The sequence below is a fragment of the Panthera onca genome, chromosome D1 (assembly GCF_046562875.1).
Source record: "Panthera onca isolate mPanOnc1 chromosome D1, mPanOnc1 haplotype 2, whole genome shotgun sequence".
In the NCBI taxonomy this organism is placed as follows: Eukaryota; Metazoa; Chordata; class Mammalia; order Carnivora; family Felidae; genus Panthera; species Panthera onca.
In genome coordinates, this window is record NC_138348.1 from 81,427,981 (window position 1) to 81,448,165 (window position 20,185).

General features: G+C 35.1%; 1 protein-coding gene across 2 annotated transcripts in view; it reads left to right on the forward strand.

The window, feature by feature from the left end:
- The window catches only part of CNTN5 (contactin 5), a 1,365,947-nt gene that overhangs the window by 915,059 nt on the left and 430,703 nt on the right, over positions 1-20,185 (forward strand). For both annotated transcript variants that reach the window (XM_078432971.2, XM_078432970.2), the window contains one exon: positions 7,463-7,558. In XM_078432971.2, coding sequence (XP_078289097.2) covers positions 7,463-7,558 — 96 coding nt within the window. The remainder of the gene's footprint in view (positions 1-7,462; positions 7,559-20,185) is intronic.

A 20,185-nucleotide genomic window follows, 5' to 3' on the forward strand; every position in this document is an offset into this window, starting at 1 on the left:
TGTGTGTGTGTGTGTGTGTGTGTGTGTGTGCGTGTGTGTGTGTGTGTATGTGTGTATTAGTATTCAAGGGAGGTACCCAAGAAGGAATACATTTTCTATGGGGCGCCTGGGTGGCTCAGTCAGTTGAGCGCCCAACTTCAGCTCAGGTCAGGATCTCACCGACCGTGAGTTCGAGCCCTGCGTCGGGCTCTGGGCTGATGGCTCAGAGCCTGGAGCCTGCTTCCGATTCTGTGTCTCCCTCTCTCTCTGCCCCTCCCCCGTTCATGCTCTGTCTCTCTCTGTCTCAAAAATAAATAAATGTTAAAAAAAAATTAAAAAAAAAAGAAGGAATACATTTTCTAATTCTTTGGTGTATACATGGTTTTTTTTACTATAAGAGGTTAAATATAAGATAAACATAGGAAAGGTGTGGATTGATAAATGAAAGGGTCCAAGGACTAAATTGAGGCCCTGGAATATTTAGACATTGGAAATATGAGGAAGAATAAGCAAATGAAAGCAGCCTTCATTACGGCACAGTAATAGTGGCTAATGAAAGTGGCATTCACACAGAGGAGGGCACAGTGAAGGAGCAGAAATTCAAGCAAAAAAATTTTTTTCAGAAGAAAAGTGTAAACAACTCCATTAAATGCTTATTGTAGGTCAAGTAGATGAGGAATTGGTCAATAAATTTAACAACATGAAGATCATTGGTTTCCTTCATGGTAGAATTTGGTCAGTGTTAGGAAGACAGCCAGATTTGAAAAGTTTTTGAGAGAATTGGAGTTGTCTGCAGTGGTTGTTGATTTATTTGTTTGTTTTATGGGTGGAAAGAAATGAGTTGGTACTTGGAAGGAAATCAGGTCAAAGGGATATTTTTTTCTTCCTATTTTCTTTTAAACTTTGGAGAAATACCAATATTTTGAACATTATTGATGATGCAGAAGGGAGAGGTTGGTCTCTGATTAGATCAAAGACAGTTCATTTATGATAAGATAATCAGAAACAGTGCAGATATAGACAAGTTGACAACTATTGTGGTGATGTTACAGGTTGACTTCCCTGGGAAACAGCCTCCATGAGTGGAGTTTAGTGTGGATGATGGTTATTAAGAAGTGACCTTTTAATTCACCCACTGGAAGGGAGGAGGAAGGAGCAGGTGTGAGAAGGAGAATAACTGGCACTGTGATGTAGGTTTACCAGTAATCCCAGATGATGCCAAGGAGGATATTTAAAGCTAGAATGACTTTTCAGGATTGTCTGGAGTTGTGCTAAGGTAATCAGGTCATTATATTTACTCACTGAGCAGTTGTTGTCTGTGTGCTACCCAAGGAACGGGTATAATAAACTTGGTTGAGTGGATTCTCTGTATCAAAAGCAGTCCATAATGGTGCTAAGAGCTAAAGGCTGTCAATAGGACCCCAACAGTTGGGACAAGACCTTCACTGAAGGGGATCCTGGACACACATTGCAGTGACCACCATAGGAGGAATGTATATCAGTGATTTAAAAAAAAATTGTTTAATGTTTATTTATTTTTGAGAGTGAGAGAGACAGAGCAGGGAGGGGAAGAGAGAGAGGAAGACACAGAATCTGAAGCAGTCTCCAGGCTCTGAGCTGTCAGCACAGAGCCTGACGTGGGGCTCAAACCCATGAACTGTGAAATGATGACCTGAACTGAAGTCAGATGCTTAACTGACTGAGCCACCCAGACACCCCTATCAAAAATTTTTTTATTACTTCTGTTTTTTTCCAGGAAGTAGGAGGAAGAAGTGGGGGAAAGGGCAGGAGGTTGTTTTAAAAGAGAGATGTGAAAGTATTGGATAGAGGATGGAGAGAATGGACTCCATAAGTGTACTGGGTTTAGGTAGCACAATGGTCCTACTTTGGGTAGGATGGATGAATCTAGAGCAAAACGAGTCATGATCATTGATGCTCTTCTCCATTCACATTCCCTTGCCAAGAGCACAATAGGTAAAGAGTTTAATTTAACTTAGGTTGAAGTTGTGCTAGAGTAATAAATAAGAGGGAGAGAGGAGTAATGAGTCATGGTTGTAGGCAAGGAAGTATTAACCTTATATAATGTAAAATAGCTGAAGAGAATAGTTAGGCCCAAATCTTGAGAGACAATCAAAAGATATATGAATTTTAGGAATACTAAATGACTTCCTGGTTTTACTAAATGACACCTTTCCCCTATCTCTATGGGTCTATAATACTCAAAATCTATGTACATTTTCTATTTACTAATATTTTGATGATGATGATGATTTATGTTTTGATGCTCAGTCTTATAATTTCCTGAGACTTTTAATGAATTAAGACTGATCTGAGATTGAAAAACCAAATTTGAACTTAGAAGTAAGAAAATAATAGTTTTTTTATATCTTAACGATAGAGAACAAACTGATGGCTACCAGAGGGGAAAAGGGGAGTTGGGTGAAATAGGTGAAAGAGATTAAGAGCACACTTACCATGATGAGCCCTGAGTAATGTGTAGAATTGCTGAATCACTATATTGTACACCTAAAACTAACATAACACAATATGTTAATTATACTGGAATTAATTTTTTAAGTAAAAAAAGAAACATTATTTAAGTGGAAAAAAAGAATTATTTATATAATTGCTCACCCAGAGTGTAGAAAGTTATGTCACATGTATAGAACCTGTGCTAGGATTATAGACTATCATCACATTAGTCAAACAAATTTATATATAACTTTATCTTTTGAGATTATTTCACTGTACGTATTATTCACCATCAAAGTAACTTTTTGTAACATACATCAAGATATCAAAGGAAAGACCTTAAGATCAAAAACATTTTTATAACACTCTGGATAATTGATCTTTTTATAAAAGCAATTACAATTTACTGTTTTACTTGTAATGTAGTTAAAATTGTCTCTTTCAAGGCTAACATACTCTGGTGTACTTTGGTTTCCTCTTAATTAGTGAAACCTTTGGCTGGATGATTAATATCTGATAATATGCCAAGTGAAAATGGCAAGCCACAGCAAGAGATTATTCATCAGACCTGTTATATATAAGAAGGAAAAATGAGAATGAAGAAAGTTTCATTGTAGCTTTCATGATCTCTTGTAGATTTACCTCACCATACCTCTAGCTGCATCTCAATTCTTATCTTCATGTAATAAATAGGAGTATATTTTTTGAGATACCTCTAATTAACCCAACTGATATTTTCAAAAGCATTATTAAATAATTAACACTTTTAAAGGTGATATGATGTTACATTCATGGACTTATAACAATTATTTTAAAGAATTGTAGATTACTTCAGGTGGTGTAATAGGTAAGTATTTAAAGAAATAACCACATCTATTAAAACATTTTAAATTAAGAGTATTGTAATAACTCCTATTAACATGGAAACATGCTAATTCCAGAAATGAATTTGTCATCTTAATGGTTCAAATACTGGCTATGAGTTTTATTTCTGTTATTTAACCTTAGTGAATGCCAATGTCCCCTCATCAATCAGTGGGGATAATAAGCCTTTGCCCTCTGTGCTTACAAATTGATCATAGGTTTATGAGCTCACATTTGCCAGTAAGAACACCACAAAGCTTCAAGTTCCTATGGCTTTCAGTCAAGGTACCAGTCAAAAATCAATTTTTTATTTTAGAAACTATTTTTAATAATCATATTTTTTGTAGAGTGTCTTAGGAAATATTTTACCTGCAGGCAAATGACTATGTACGAGAAATGCTAACTCAATTCTTGCTCAAAATAAATGTAAGAATTATTTTTCCATTCTTCACCAATATTTTCATCTATAGGTCTATCATCTGTCAGAAAATGATTTTTCATCAGAGACCCTTATGAAGATTATTTTTAAAGTTCTGAAATCAACTTAGTCTAACTTCTAAATATTGAATTGGTTTTGTGCTAATACATTATTTTAAACAACCACGTTGATTTTGATTTGCCAACTCACTACTTATTAGCCGTGCAATCATTGTCAAGTTGCTATTTGCTCTTCACATATGTTTAGTAATCTTTAAAATGGAGAAATTAATATTTAATCTCCAAAATGCCTAGCATAGAGTGTGTATGCTAGTAGCTAGTGTGATTATTATTCATCTATCTTCACTTCCTCTTTTTTATTGTTTTAGAATGTTAAAGGTAGTTTCTGAATGAGCTACAACCAATTTATATTACAGGATATTTATATGAGACACAGAAATTTGACAGTGATCTGAGTAATCCTCATGATAACAGAAACAACAGTAACAACAAAAAATAAAAGTGATAAAAGAAGACTTCAATATGCAACAATTTTGCAGGTGATGCAGCAAGTATTAGAAAATCTGTAAGTCATTTCTATAGAAATCACAGAAGTTAAAGCTGTGATACCCCTCAGAAAGAACACCTATCTTAGTTCTTCAATCTTACATAAGAATCTAATACCCAAATGTTAGTGATTAATAAAACTCAAGTGTCTCACATCTAAAATGTTTTACTTGTTTTAATAGTTTAGTTTTTGTAAAATTTAAACTTAATTTTATGAAGTTTATAACTCATAATAAATTAACTGCTTTCACCACACCTTTAAGGTTAGAGAATTAATTGAGAATGCCTGGAACATTGACAGTCTAAAACTTACTAGCACCACCTACAGGACCAACTGCAATTTAAATAAATACTGGATTCCCATTCCTTCTTCCAAACACACAACTCCCATACACCAAACATTGTCACTTACTCAGAACAGATTTAAGACTAGGAAATTAAAGCCCAGGAGACAGATAAACCTCAACACTTTATTCCTAACTGTATAAGATTTATCCTGGTGCCTTGACCCTTTTTCCTCATTTCTCCCTAATAACTAACCAATCTACTGTATTTAACATATGATCATAAGATCAGTGTCCAGAACCCATTATGCACTTTCCTTCTTGCCAATTTCTTGCAACTTTCTCTCACCAACTCTTTAAACTAATTCACTTTTCTAGGCACTGGTTTTTGAAATGTGCATGTGTGTTTGCGTGTGTGTGTGTGTGTGTGTGTGTGTGTGTGTATTTATTTCCGGGGGTGAAAAACCTTCCTGTTTCCAAATTTACTCAACCAACTATACCAACCAGTGTTATCTTTATGAAGTATTTCAGGAGAGATCCCTCTTAAACCTTTCTATCTGCTAACATTATATACTTATGATTGTTTTCTATTAAAATATTCTTTTATAATAGGTTAATTTGAAATGTCATAATAAACATAACAAAACGTGTAGTAAATGTATTGGAAGTTACATATATGTTTCAGAAATCATTTCAGAAATTCAATTTTAATATATTAATATCCAAATAGCCTTTTAGAGTTTATAAATTCAGTGAGGATGAAAAAAGGAAAGTAAAGCCATATAATCCCTAAAGAGATATCACAGCCTTAATGCAACCACTGCCTCACAGTGTGGTTCCTGTGCTGTGTCCAGTAGTAGAGTCAAAGGGAGTCAAATTAGAAACCTTGACATGCTTGTTTTCATATTAAGATTATTTATTGGGAAAAAGACAGCTTCTATCCGTAAGAATCAATACATATGAATTTAAAGCCCTGAGTCACACATATTTGAAAATGAGTAAACTTATCTTTACCAGAAGTTATTGTGTATGTTCTTAAACCACCACCAAAGACAGTAGAATTAGAAACTCTTTCTTTTTTATCTATACAGTTTGTGAAATGCTTAACTATTTATAATGAAACATAGAATTATGTGTAAAATCCTAACACTTTCATCAATAACGAATACTTCTGTATTTTTTTGCCGTTAGGCCTTCACTGTTTGTTAGTTCTTTGTAATTTGGAATGTATTAAAGAAGATTTGAGGGGCACCTGGGTGGCTCAGTCGGTTAAGCGTCCGACTTCAGCTCAGGTCACGATCTCGTCGCCCGTGAGTTCGAGCCCCGCGTCTGGCTCTGGGCTGATGGCTCAGAGCCTGGAGCCTGCTTCAGATTCTGTGTCTCCCTCTCTTTCTGCCCCTCCCCCGTTCATGCTCTGTCTCTCTCTGTCTCAAAAATAAATAAACGTTAAAAAAATAAAAAAAAGAAGATTTGATTGTACATTCACTAAATCAGTAAATTATTGTACATATCTCAAAAAAGTAAGGTATAGAATCCCTCTTAGGATATTAAAGTTAGTGATTTATCTCCTTCATATAATTTCAGTATATTTTGTTTACTTCTCAGTCTCATCTTCTGTCAGATTAACAAACATTAAATTTGAGAGTCTACATTGGATTACTATGTAACATACTATTTTAATATGAAGTAATGGGAAGTTTCAAAAAAAATCTCTCTTACAATTGGTGAATAAAGGAAAGAAAAGGAGAACATTTTTTTTTATTTTTTTTTATTTTTTAATATATGAAATTTACTGTCAAATTGGTTTCCATACAACACCCAGTGCTCATCCCAAAAGGTGCCCTCCTCAATACCCATCACCCACCCTGCCCTCCCTCCCACCCCCCATCAACCCTCAGTTTGAAGGAGAACATTTTCAAGAAGCATTCTTCACCATGGGAATATATTTCATAGACTGATAATTCTGGAGCAATGTTTATTTATTAAAATATTTAACTCCTACAGTTTCTAGGAAACTATTCTAAAAATCACATCATTGATCAAGAAGAGGAAAGGGTCATATATACTGAGCTATGAATAGATTAATAAACAATAATAGAAATACAAATAATATATATCATTCTTTTTTAGGTCATTTTGTTTTTAAGAAAGTATTTTCAATTTGTGCAAATGCAATATAATTTAAGGAAAGACAGTTGAACCCCAATCAATGCTATAATCTTTCATACTTACAGTGGAGTATTTTGATAACTACAGTATTTGCAGAGTAATCAAAATGGATGAGTATAAGTAATTTGCACAAGCCATTCCAGGCTTCTACAAAATGAAAATAGCATGGCTTTTTCCCTCATACTTATAGATAAAGAATACTTTATATCTTCGTTATACTCTGCTAGAGCACACAAGTCTCTCTACTTTGGAAAATTCATGCTTGGTTTTACATGCCATTCCTAGCATTACATAATGAGGCAGCAGGTTGGACACCAGGTCCCCCTAAACACTTCTATTTCTTTTCTCAGTATGCATGAATGGGTTCTATTAACAGTAGAAAAATCAATATGTAGGAAATATTATAAAGAAATAAAAGGACTATTTAATGGGTTATAAATGTATTGTTTATTTTCTTCCTACACTGGCACCTTGTATGCACCCTCAATAGAAATAAAGAGTGTACAGTTGCATATAATCTGAAAATTGTGGTATTTAAATTGGATGGTATGTATTTATTTTTAAGGCCTTCCTATCACAGCTTAACAAATAAAAATAAACCTTGTCTGGATAATGAGAGAAAAGTAGGTACAAGTTATAAAAGTAGTAATTCTTTAAGTTTTTCCCCCACTTTTTTAGCCTTGCATCTAAATCCTGTGTTATGTTGACAGATCTGGGAAATTTTAGTGGCCGGACAAGAAGTGCAGTCTCTGTGAGGGAAGGCCAGGGGGTTGTTCTGATGTGCTCTCCTCCGCCTCATTCACCAGGTACAGTAGGATCCCATTCTGTATTGCTGATGCTCTTTTTTTACTATATGCTCATTCTTTTAGACAGTGTATTGACTAGGAAACATTCCAGGTGAAATATGCATGACTTTTTTGAAATGTATCAGAGTATCAGCTGAGTAATTAAAAATCATATACTCTAAATACCACCGGACAGAAGACTGCTCTCCTATGACAAGATTATTTAATTGCCATTCTAATTGTTGATTGTTGTGGCTATGTCTCTGCCTACACTGGGGTTGTGAGGAGTGACTGATTATATTCTCTCAGGTTTGTGGAGGGAGTGGAGATATAGATAACTTAAGTCTCCAAGGAATTTCTGGATGCTGAAAGCAGGGTCTCACAGGACCCTGAAGATTTAGCTATTGTCAAGATAAGCTTGTTTTTAGTTTTTAAGGAAGTGTAAACTTTAAGTCATTAAGGCAGCCATAAACTTTTTGGTAAGTGTTACATGCTGCAGGTCTCTGACATCTATCAATGGGCTGCAGGCTGAATGGGAATTCAATTTAAACCGCATTTTTCTTGCCTTTGTTCCCTTCATCATTAATAATTGAGTAAATAAATAAAAATGTGATATCTGATTGAGATCAGTAAGAGTAACACCAGATGGTTGCTATTGTATATATGTCATAAGAAATATTAGAATGGGGGTACATGGCTGGCTCAGTTTGAGGAGCCTCCATACTGTTTACCATAGTGGCTGCCTCAGTTTTTATTCCCACCAACAGTGTAAGAGGTGTTCCCCTTTCTCGACATCCTTGCCAACACCTGTTATTTTCTATGTTGGTAATTTTAGCCATTCTGACAGGTGTGAGGTGAGATCTCATTGTAGTTTTGATTTGTATTTCTCTGATGGTGACGAGTGATGTTGAACATCTCTCCATGTGTCTTTTAGCCTTCTGAATGTCTTCTTTGGAGAAATGTCTGTTCCAGTTTTCTCTCCATTTTTTAACTGGATTATTTGTTTTCTGGGTGTTGAGTTTGATAAGTTCTTTATAGATTTTGGATAATAACACTTTATCATTTTTGTCATTTGCAAATATTTTTCCCATTCTGAAGGTTGTCTTTTAGCTTTGTTGATTGTTTCCTTCACTGTGAAGAAGATTTTTATCTTGATAAGTCCCAATAGTTCATTTTTGCTTTTGTTTCTTTTGCCTCAGGAGATGTATGTAGTAAGAAGTTGCTACATCCCATGTCAAAGAGGTTGCTGCCTGTGTTCTCTAGAATTTTGATGGTTTCCTGTCTCACTTTTAGGTCTTTCATCCGAAATGTGTATGTGTAGGAATTTTATTTTGAATTTATTTTTGTGTATGATGTAGAAAAGTGGTCTACTTTCATTATTTTGCATGTTGCTGTTCAGTTTTCCCAACATCATTTGTTGAAGAGACTGTCTTTTTCCCATTGGATATTCTTTCTTGCTTTGTCAAAGATTAGTTGACCATATAGTTGCGGGTCCATTTCTGGGTTTTCTTTTCTATCCTATTGATCTCTGTGTTTATTTTTGTACCAATATCATACCATCTTGACCATACCACTGAAGCTTTCGAATATACCTTGAAGTCAGGAATTATGATGCATCCAGATTTACTTTTCTTTTTCAAGATTGCTTTGTCAATTCTGGGTCTTTTGTGGTCCCATACAAATTATAGGATTGTTTGTTCTAGGTCTGTGAAAAATGCTGATGGTATTTTGATAGGGATTGCATAAATGTATAGATTGCTTTGGATAGTTTAAACATTTTAACAATATTAATTCTTCCAGTTCATGACCATTGGATGTTTTTCCATTTCTTTGCATCCTCTTCAGTTTCTTTCATCAGTGTTCTAGAGTTCAGAGTACAGATATTTTACTGCTTTGCTTAAGTTTATTCCTAGGTATTTTATGGGTTTTGGTGCAGTTATAACTTGGATCAATTACTTGATTTCTCTTTCTCCTGATTTATTATTGGTGTATAGAAATATAATAGATTTCTGTGTTTTGATTTTCTATCCTGCGACTACTGAATTCATGTATCAGTTCTGTCAATATTTTGGTTGAATCCTTGGGTTTTCTACATAGAGTATTATGTCATGTGTAAATAATGAAATTACTTCTTCCTTGCTGCTTTGGATGCCTTTCATTTCTTTTTGTTGTCTGATTGCTGAGGCTAGGACTTCCAGTACTATGTTAAATAACAATGATGAAAGTGTATATCCTTGTCTTTTTTCTTGATCTTAAAGGAAAAGCTCAGTTTTTCACCATTAAGGGTTATATTAGCTGTGGGTTTTTCATATGTGACCTTTATGATGTTGAGATATGTTCCCTCTAATCCTACTTTGTTGACTGTTTTATTAAGAATGGATGCTGTACTTTGTCAAATGCTCTTTCTGCATCTATTGAAAGGATCATATGGTTCTCATCCTTTCTTTGATTAATGTGGTGTATCACATTGATTTGCAAATATTGAACCCAGGAATATATCCCATATAGTGTGGATGGTGGTGAATGATTGTATTAATGTACTGTTGGATTTGGAAGAAATAGGAAAGAAATAGAAAAATTGAACAGACCCATAACTAGCAAAGAAATTGAATCAGTAATCCAAACTCTTCCAACAAACAGAAGTCCAGGGCCAGATGGCTTTCCAGGAGAATTCTACCAAACATTTAACGAGGAGTGAATGCCTGTTCTTCTCAAACTGTTCCAAAAACTAGAAATAGAAAGAAAACTTCCAAACTCATTCTATGAGGCCAGCATTAGCTTGATTACAAAACCAAAGACCCCACTAAAAATACAGAATTATAGGCCAATGTCTTTGATGAATATGGATGCAAAGTTATACAGAGTGATTATTGATAAATATGAATTTAGAGTCATTGTGTTACTTTTTAAGTAGTTTTTTTCTGGAGATTTTGTCTGTTCCTTTCTAGTTTTTAATCACTTTGGGTTTTCTCTCCCATTCAAAGAGTCTCCTTAATATTTATTGCAGGGTTGGTTTAGTGGTCATGAACTCCTTTAGTTTTTGTTTTTCTGGGAAACTCTTTATGTCTCCTTGTTTTCTGAAAGATAGCCTTGCTGGATAAAGTATTCTTGGCTACATATTTTTCCCATTCTCATGCTGAATATATCATGCCACTCCCTTCTGGCGGCTGTCAAATTTCTATAGAGAGATTGTCTGCTAGCCTTTTTTTGTCTTCCCTTGTAAGTTAAGGACTTCTTTTCTCTTGCTGCTTTTAGACTTTTTTCTTTATCTCTATATTTTGCAAATTTAACTATGCTCTGTCTTGGTGTTGGCCTGCTTTTGTTGATTTTGATGGGAGTTTTCTGTGCTTCCTGGACTTTGGTGTCTCTTTCTTTCTCCATATTAGATAAGTTTTCAACTATAATTTCTTCAAATAAACTTTCTTCCCCCTTTTCTCTGAGAGTTATTATGTTTGCTAGAGTCACTGAGTTCCCTAAGTCTATTCTCGTGTTCCATAATTCTTCGTTCTCTCTTTTGTTCAGCTTTATTATTTTCCATTATTTTAATTTCTACATCACTTTTTCCTTCCTCCGATTCTTCCATACTTGTGGGTAATATGTCCAGTCAGTTTCACATCTTGGTTATAGCATTTTTTTTTATTTTGGCCTAACTAGTTGTTAGATTTTTTTTTATCTCTGCATTAAGGGATTCCCTCATATCTTCTATTCTTTTCTCAAACCCAGTTAGTATCCTTATGATTGTTGCTTTAAATTATCCCTCAAGCAATTATATGTGGATTAGATTCCTAGCTGTGACCTTTCCTTGTTCTTTCTTTTGGTATGAATTTCTTCATCTTGGAATTTTGTCTAGGTCTGTCTTCTGTGTGTTAGAAAAGCCTATTATTTTTCATGTTCCTTAATGTAATGGCTTTATGAAGAAGAGGCCATATACTTTCCAGGGTCTGGTCCTTCAGGAAGTGTCTCCGGTGTATGCTTTGTGCTCTCTGCTGCTGTGTTTTGCTGCTCTTTCCCTCAGGTCAGTCCACTGCAGAGTTTCTCCTTGCCTGAATTGGTGAGAGTTTGGCCTTGTTCAGAGGGTGGTGAGTTTTATCTAGGTGTGCTCTGATCTGCTTGCTGAAAGAAACTTGACACTATTTCCTAGATAGCTGAAGCTTTGCAACATTCTATGGTCAGTAGATATGTGTGTGGAGGGAACTTGTGTTGGTCTTCTAGAGGAGGTGTCTACTACCCTGGTTCTCATCACACTTGCCCTAGAAAAGCAGCACCTGCTGAGTGCAGTAGGTGGAGCTTTGTGTAAGCGGTTTAGATCACCACTATTGGTGCTGTTCTGCTCACTGAAGTGAGCTTATGCTCACATAAGTCAGCTTATGCCAGGGGTGGGGAAGAGAAATAGCGCCAGCTTATGCCAGGGGTGGGGAAGAGAAATAGCGCCAGCCCTATCTCCCATCCTGGATAGGGGAGTTCAAACCCATAGCTGTCTGGGAAGCCTTTCCAGAGTAACAATCTCTCCCTCATGTTTCCCGGGCTTCTCTCAGATCCCTCCCTCACCCTGACTGTGTCTAGGCCATCTGGCCACCTGGCAATGCAGTACACCTGTGTTCTCTTCCAGGGAGGTTGGCTAAGTTTCAAAACTACAAACTTGCAGGAATCTGGCCTCGTGGGGACCTATGCTGGGGAGGGTCTCTCCATGCTGGGACTAATGCTGGTTTGTTCCACAAGGGCTGTTGCACCAAAGCACAAGGGAATGGATTTGAGAGTAAAGTGCAACAAAGAGCCAGTGTCCAGGTTAGCCTCCTCCAGAAGCCATATCTGCACCTTTGTTAAGGGGAAAGGGATAGTAGTGGCACCCATTAGCTCTTTTGTCCCCAGAGAGGCAATGCCACCTCACCCAGATCCATTCCAAGAAGGGGGGAACATCTCTCCCAGTGAGTGCCGGGGATCCTCAGATCTCACCGTCAACTACTGGGCTATTTTCCCTCCTTCTACAGGAGCACTATAACACCTACTGTGCTCCATACCAGCCATGATACCGACCTCTAAAATTCTAGTCTTTTAGCTCAGCTCCTTATAAAATCTCACAAGAATCAGACCCTCTCATTTTCCCAGTCTATGTCTTAGGGAAAGTGTTTTCCTTTTGTGATTCCCCTTGTGTTCCCCTCTCTCTCTTTCTTCTTTCTCTGTATCAGGACTCCCTCCCCTCTGCGGCATCTGTCATCTTTTTCTCCTTTCCTTCCTCAATTCTCACCTTCACACTTTCTAATTTCCTTTATGTGGCCTCTTCTCTCCCACTAGTTGCGCATTTTGTTCCATCAGTCTTCAGATTGATTTCTTGGGTATTCAGAATTATTTGATATTTATTGTTGTTTTTGAGGCAAACCTAGGCAAGCCTTCCTACTACTTCACCATCTTACTTCCCAACAATTTTATCATAATGTTGTTATGTTAAGTAAAATGCTGGAGGTAAAAGTTTACTGATATTTTTCTCTACTCCTACAAGATTATATGTTCTTTAGGGTACAAAATTTAGCACACCTAGCAGCAGACATTCATTAAATTCATGTTAAATAACTAAATAAGTTTGCTTATTCTAACAGTTGAGTTTTATAGTGCTTTAGACAGTTTCTATCAGCATCATGCTGTTAGTTTATTACAACCCATATTTATTACAGATATTTGGGTGACCTAATTCAAATATTACTATTTCAAAGTATAGCAGCTACTATAATGCAGTAGTGCTACATAAAATTATAAAAAGTTACGTATCACAGAAGATTAAATAGTATTCAGAATAAGCCCAAAGACACATGTTCTCATTACCTTAAACAGATGTACAATGCCCATTTTTTGTGTGATGTAAAGTAAAAGCTAGGATTGATTTTTTTTTGCAAAATATCTGTTTACTTCCCAAGAGAACAATATTAACTCCTGTCAGTAACATCTGTGAATGAAAACATCTTGATTGGATACTGACGTAGTTATTCATCTATGAGAAAATAAATATAAATTTTTTTCTGGATTGTTAACCACACCTGCTGAAAAGTATTTTGGTTGCTAAAAAAAACAACCAAGGGGCGCCGGGGTGGCTCAGCCGGTTAAGTGTCCGACTTCGGCTCAGGTCATGATCTCACAGTCTGTGAGTTCAAGCCCCACATCAGACTCTATGCTGACAGCTCAGAGCCCGGGGCCTGCTTCAGATTCTGTGTCTCCCTCTCTCTCTGACCCTCCCCCGTTCATGCTCTGTCTCTCTCTGTCTCAAAAATAAATAAACGTTAAAAAAAATTTTAAAAAAAAAGAATAAAAAAAAAAAAAACCTCTGTAAGTTTAGTAATTTTGAAACTCAGGGTTGTATTGTAAAGTAAAGATCTGTTAAAATGAAATAAGCCTGATAAAACCTATAACCATACATAGACTTATTTTATGATTTAGAGATTATCATCATGAATATTTTTAAATAAAGAATGCAGTAAGTACTACTTTACTTTAAATATGTTTTGTTAATATTATGTGCATTAACATTATCTCAGCATCTTGCACTGAAGTGGGACTTAAAATTCTTATATGAAGTATTAGGCTATAGTTAAAAATACCACTCTACAATATAATAATCATATTTTCACATTCACTGTAACAGGTAACCCTTGCAAAGTATCTGAGAGTTAGAGATTATTGTCATTACTCCTATATCTAAGCTTCAGATAGATTAAGTGAAACACTTAAGTACTTAGTAAATGATGGAACAAGGATTTCAATCTTTAATATGTTGTTACCATATAATTTACATTTTGGTTAAAGCTATACTAAAACATTCATAGTATGAATAGAAGCAAAACTTTTTTTAAAAATGGAATTATAAGCCTCTCAAAAATGCTTATTGTATTATATAAAAATTTTAGTATTTTTTTCATTCAACAAATGTTTATTGAGTACCTACTATATTTTAACTAATGAGTTTAGTCTATTTATATTTGTTTGTATCATCTAAGTTTGTACTACTTACTATGCTTTTTCTGGGTTGTTTTTTTTTTTTTTTTTGTCCTTTTTTCATGTCCACTACCTTCTTTCAAGGGAGGGATTAATTATATTTTTCCCTTCTACTCATTTCAAAATTACAATGAATCAAATGAGTCAAATGATTCATTGACTATTTAAAGATTGTATTACTGTGGTTCTTAAACATACAAGATCTTAGAAGAACCAAAGTTTAATGTATCTATCTTCTAGATGCCCAGAAAACCAGGGGCTCTGTGGTTGTTAAAAAGAGGAATTTATCCTTAAGAGAAGATAGCCAGAATCTTTATTTGGCATTTCTGTTATTTGCAGAGAATTCTAACAGGTCTTGAGACAAGGAATAAAAAAATAAATAAATAAAGGTTGCAAGCACTGTCCCAACAGTCTTTGAATTCAATAGGAGAAAAACCAGAGTACATAAAGCTACTTGTAGCCAAGGATGAATCATAAGAAACATATTTCAAAAACCTTTTATCATTTTTCCTAATTAGTATCTAGACCCCTAACTTATTCTCAATTCTACTAGTCTAGTACCATTTTTCCTTGATGATCTTATTAAATAAATTATGTGGGATTGAGTCCCAGACAGAATAAGTCCCCAGTCTTTGATATATCAGCTTTCTTGAAATTCCAAATCATGGACACAGGTCCAACTCTCTCAAACATGCTCTCCATGCCAACCAGTCCCTCTACCATTACTCTTTTGATCACATGTCACTCATGAGGAATGCTAGTGCTGAACTGGTCTCAGAGAAAAGGATAATAAAACCATAATAATTGATTACCAAAGAAGCACCAAGGAAAGTGGATTAAGGCATTATGAGAAGATTTATAGACAAAAAATTATTTTCTTTCTTCATACTATGTGTTTTCAGCCATCATAAAATGAGCTATAGAAAAGCCTATGTCTGAGCATACACCAAACACAGGAGCATAATGCACTTGGTGGTCCCTTTAATACTTTCTAATTTTAATCTTGTTGTAACATAATTTATTCAATTTAAAAATATACTCAAACAGCAGTTGACACTGGAGGATTAAGGGCCCTGGTCCTGATCCAGATGCTAAACCCTAGGAACACTTTAATGCCCCAAAGGCCTGAGACTCCTTCCCTATGAAGTATTGGTTATGATAGAGCTAAGGAGCCCTTCAGTTCTCCTGTCTGAGCTGTAACATTTTAGCTGAAATGTTTTCTATTAAAGAAAAAAAAAAAGAGTTTGTTTTCTCTAGATTGAATACATTTTTACTTCACTGTAAACACTTCACTTTACTTCACTTTACTTCACTTTAAAACAGGTAGGTTCACCAGCCTCAAACCCATGGAGGAAACTGATATTGTACAATTAAACAAATAAGAAAAATAATGTTTATTTACTTATTGAGAGAGAGAGAGAGAGCAAGAGAGAGAGAGAGAGAGAGAGAGAGAGAGAGAGAGCTAGAATCCCAAGCAGGTTCTGCACTATGTGTGCAGAGCCCAACATGGGACTCGAACTCATGAACTGTGAAATCATGACCTAGGCTGAAATCAAGAATCAGACACTCAACTGACTGAGCTACCCAGGCGCCTCAGCAAATTTAGAGAACATAAATACATGCCCCCCCAAACACTGTGATGAAGAAATACGAGATAGTCTCTGCTTTCAAAGAGTAGTATACTAACCATAATATTTCACCTGGGATTTGGACTCAGATAGCCAGGGATTCCCATCCTAGCTCTGAAACTTTCTATTGACTTTATTTGTTAAATGAAGCCTTATATTAGCTATAAAGAAGGAATAATAAAAATTGCCTCAAAGAATTGTAGCAAGAATTAAGAAATAGTTTATGTAATGCAATTAGCCCAATGCTTGGAGGATAGTGAGCATTAAATTCATTTTTGTCTTGAAAATCTGTCTTAAAGAATCCTCTTTAAAACACAATTTCTATGAGAGAAGTGACACCTTAAATCATTATCTGCTAACATTAATTACCATTTGGCACGGATTAGTTGACATAAAACTGACAAAAGGCAATTGTAAGACGAGGAGGGGCACTTGGAAATGTGAATCTGAAGGTCTGAGAAGTGAAAGAGATCACTGAAAGGAAAAATGAATCCTGACAATAAAGTAAAAGGACACTAGGTATCATTGCTATCTTCAGAGAGCCTCTTTATCCTAGGATTGCTGGTACCAGAAATTATCTCCTTAGGGCACATCTATATAAAATGGGAACAGAAATTTTACAAAAGTGAAAATGAAATATTTTGGTTGATACTTTTTTTATTAAAAAAATTACATATTACATTATAAAATCTGTCTCATAATTTTAAAATTCTGTAACAACCATAACTATTAGGAAAAAAACCTCAAGTGTTTTTGGCATTCTTTTTCCTATAAAATAGTAAAATAGATTGTCACTCCATGCTTCATATTTAACTTTGTGCCAAGATCACAAGTAAGTCTGTTTTTTTTTTGTTTTGTTTTGTTTTTTTTAATGTTTACTTATTTTGAGACAGAGAGAGACAGTGTATGAGCGGGGGAGGGACAGAAAGGGAGGCACAAAATGTGAAGCAGGTTCCATGCTCTGAGCTGTCAACACACAGCCCTAAGTGGGGCTTGAACCCACAAGCCATGAGATTGTGACCTGAGCCAAAGTCAGATGCTCAATCAACTGCACCACCCTAACACCCCTCATAACAAGTAATTCTTAAAAAGTAATTGGCTCAAAAATATTTGATAAGTTCAACAATTTTCTCAAGACTTCTCAATTATTTCCAGTCACTATTATATTGAAACATGTGGAGTCCATATTCTTGCAGTTTCTGGTACTTCATCATATCTTCATTGATTAGTAAATAAGGTCTAATGAAAGGAGACACTTTTCAAACGTATCTTTATTAACTTCGTGACAGCCACAATTTTGCAAAATGTGCAGTTTCACTTTGCAATATATTAGTGTTGTATTCTAATGTGTTATAAATAACTGACCAAAAAGAGATTAGCAAGATGGAAAAAGATAGATTAAGTACCTAAAATGTTGTGATTAATTTTAAAAGTAACCAATCTGTCTTTATTGTCATGGGACTATGATTTTTCTTTCCTAAAAAAATCTTGTAATCAAGTAGACTTGAGTTAAATTATTAGGACTCAGGGAACTCTATTATTAAATTCTGAAGAGGGTCAGCTATCTCATTAGGGTAAATATTAGGAATGAAAACCAATTTTTTATATTTTACATGTAGTGTCTTATTTAATCTTTATCCCTGCTTTGTAAGTTTATTATTGTTACCTTCATTATACAAATGGGGATTTTGTGCTCAGAAGTAACTTGTCCAAAGTTTTACATCTAATAAATAAAATGCCAGAGATTCGGGCCTGTGTAACTCTAAGCCCAATGTCCTTTTGACTATATCATATGGTCTTTCCACAACATCATTGTGATATTTTATTGAAAATTCATTTTCTGTCTACAGAAGCCACTGGTTAACATGTTTATTACATTAATTCAAATGAATTAGTAATTTCATCAATTACTTTTATTGACTTGGCCAAATTGTTAGCTGAGTTAAATACTCTGTACTGCCAAAATCAAGTATATAAATAATACATGAAAGTAAATTATGTGTATGTAAACATTTTAATATTTTTACCATGTCTCTATCTCAACAGTAATTTAAAAGGCAGACAGAACAGTACAAGTACATTGAATAAAATGATAGAGAAATGAGAATTTTTTATTTTTTTATTATTCATGTTTTCCTATGTGAGTATTAAAGTAATAATACAATTTTTATACCCTTAAATTACACACAAAAAGACTGTTTCAACCCAAAGTACGTTATATGGTGAAGTATTTCTTACAAAAGGTTTAATTAGTTTCTGAACTTGGTGCTTATCAACAGGTACAAATTGACTTTCCCTTAAAATTTTCACAAATCTGTTTTAAAGTATATGCCTTTATTCTTTTCTTGCATGAACTGTTCTTTGTTTCAATATGTCCTCTAGATGTCACTGGAAAGGAAAATTCAAATTTAGAGTATTTGGTTTTTAACTGTATCTGACAAAATTTATACACAAAAAGCCAAATATCAGAAAGCAAACACTTCAACCTGAGTTTGTTGCAGAATATTTAGGCACAGCAGAAAAGATTTAGAAACTGAAATAACCCTGATCTTGTTCCCTATATTTGTTTGGGATTTCTACATGCGAAACTCGAGTTTATTTAATTATGTTTGGTTATTTAATTGGATTTGACCACATATTCCCAATTTGTTAACATAGTCTATTTTTTCCCTCTCTATGAGATACTCTACACAGAAGATGTGAGAAACAGTGGTTCAGGAGAGCAAGCTGCTTACTCCTTTAGTTTGGACAAGGCAGTAGAACAGTCAGTGAAATTAGTGTGACAAAATACAGCCACGTTAGATTAAGTTGATGAGTTTATAAATTTAAGGCCTTACATTTTTTGAAAAATTTAATGCTCCTTTTTTAAATTTTTTTAAATACTTTAAATTCATTTTGAGGTAGAGATAGAGAGAGTACGAGTAGCGGAGGGACCGACAGAGAGCGCGAGAGAGAATCCCAAACAGGGTCCTCCTGTCAGCGCAGAGCAGGGGTCAAACTCAAGAACCATGAGATCATAACCTGAGCCAAAATCAAGAGGTGGATGCCCAACTGAAGGAGACACCCATGCATCCCAATACTCCCCCCCCCCACTTTTTTTCACATTCTGTGATGTACCAAAGAAATTTTACCTTCTCATTGACTCTGACACAATAAAGGAAGATGGTAAAAAGAAACACATAATGGAGTCAGATAGCTGGATGTGAATCCCCATTATACTAATTGCTAGAAAGTTGGTTCAGAAGGGAAAGAATACAATTTACCCTAGCCTCAGTTTCTACCCTTGAAAAATGGTAGAATAAGAGCCTTGAAATTATAGAATATTTTAAAACAAAATAATATATTAGTATTATTTTCCCCAAACTTCTTCTCAGGTAATTAAACAATATAATAGATCTTTGAGAGAAACAGGCAACTATCACATTGATTCAAAAAAGAAAAGCCAAGGAAAACAAAAGCAGGTGTCGGCTTTAGATGAAGTCTCTTTAGCAGAGAAAATAATAGTTAAGCAACAATGACAAAGTCCAGTTCTTTGCTTTCCTCTCTGGGAAATCTTACTATTCTTTGTTCATACTACATTTAGCTCACTCAACTAAGCACAACTTTTCAAAGTTGAATTCCTCTCAGTCAGGGGTTAGCAGCCTTTTTGTATTAATAGCCAACTAGTAAATATTTTTTTTTTACTTTATGTTCCATATGATCTCTGTCACAGCTACTCAACTCTGCTTCTGTAGCATAAAAGTAGCCACAGATAGGACAAAAATGTATGAGTCTACCCATGCTGTAATAAAGCGTTATTTGTGGCATATAATTATAGCATTTGAAATCCATATTCTTTTCATTAATCTCTTCCATTTTTCTCAGCTATTTAAATATATAAAATCTATTGGGGCGCCTGGGTGGCGCAGTCGGTTAAGCGTCCGACTTCAGCCAGGTCACGATCTCATGGTCCGTGAGTTCGAGCCCCGCGTCAGGCTCTGGGCTGATGGCTCGGAGCCTGGAGCCTGTTTCCGATTCTGTGTCTCCCTCTCTCTCTGTG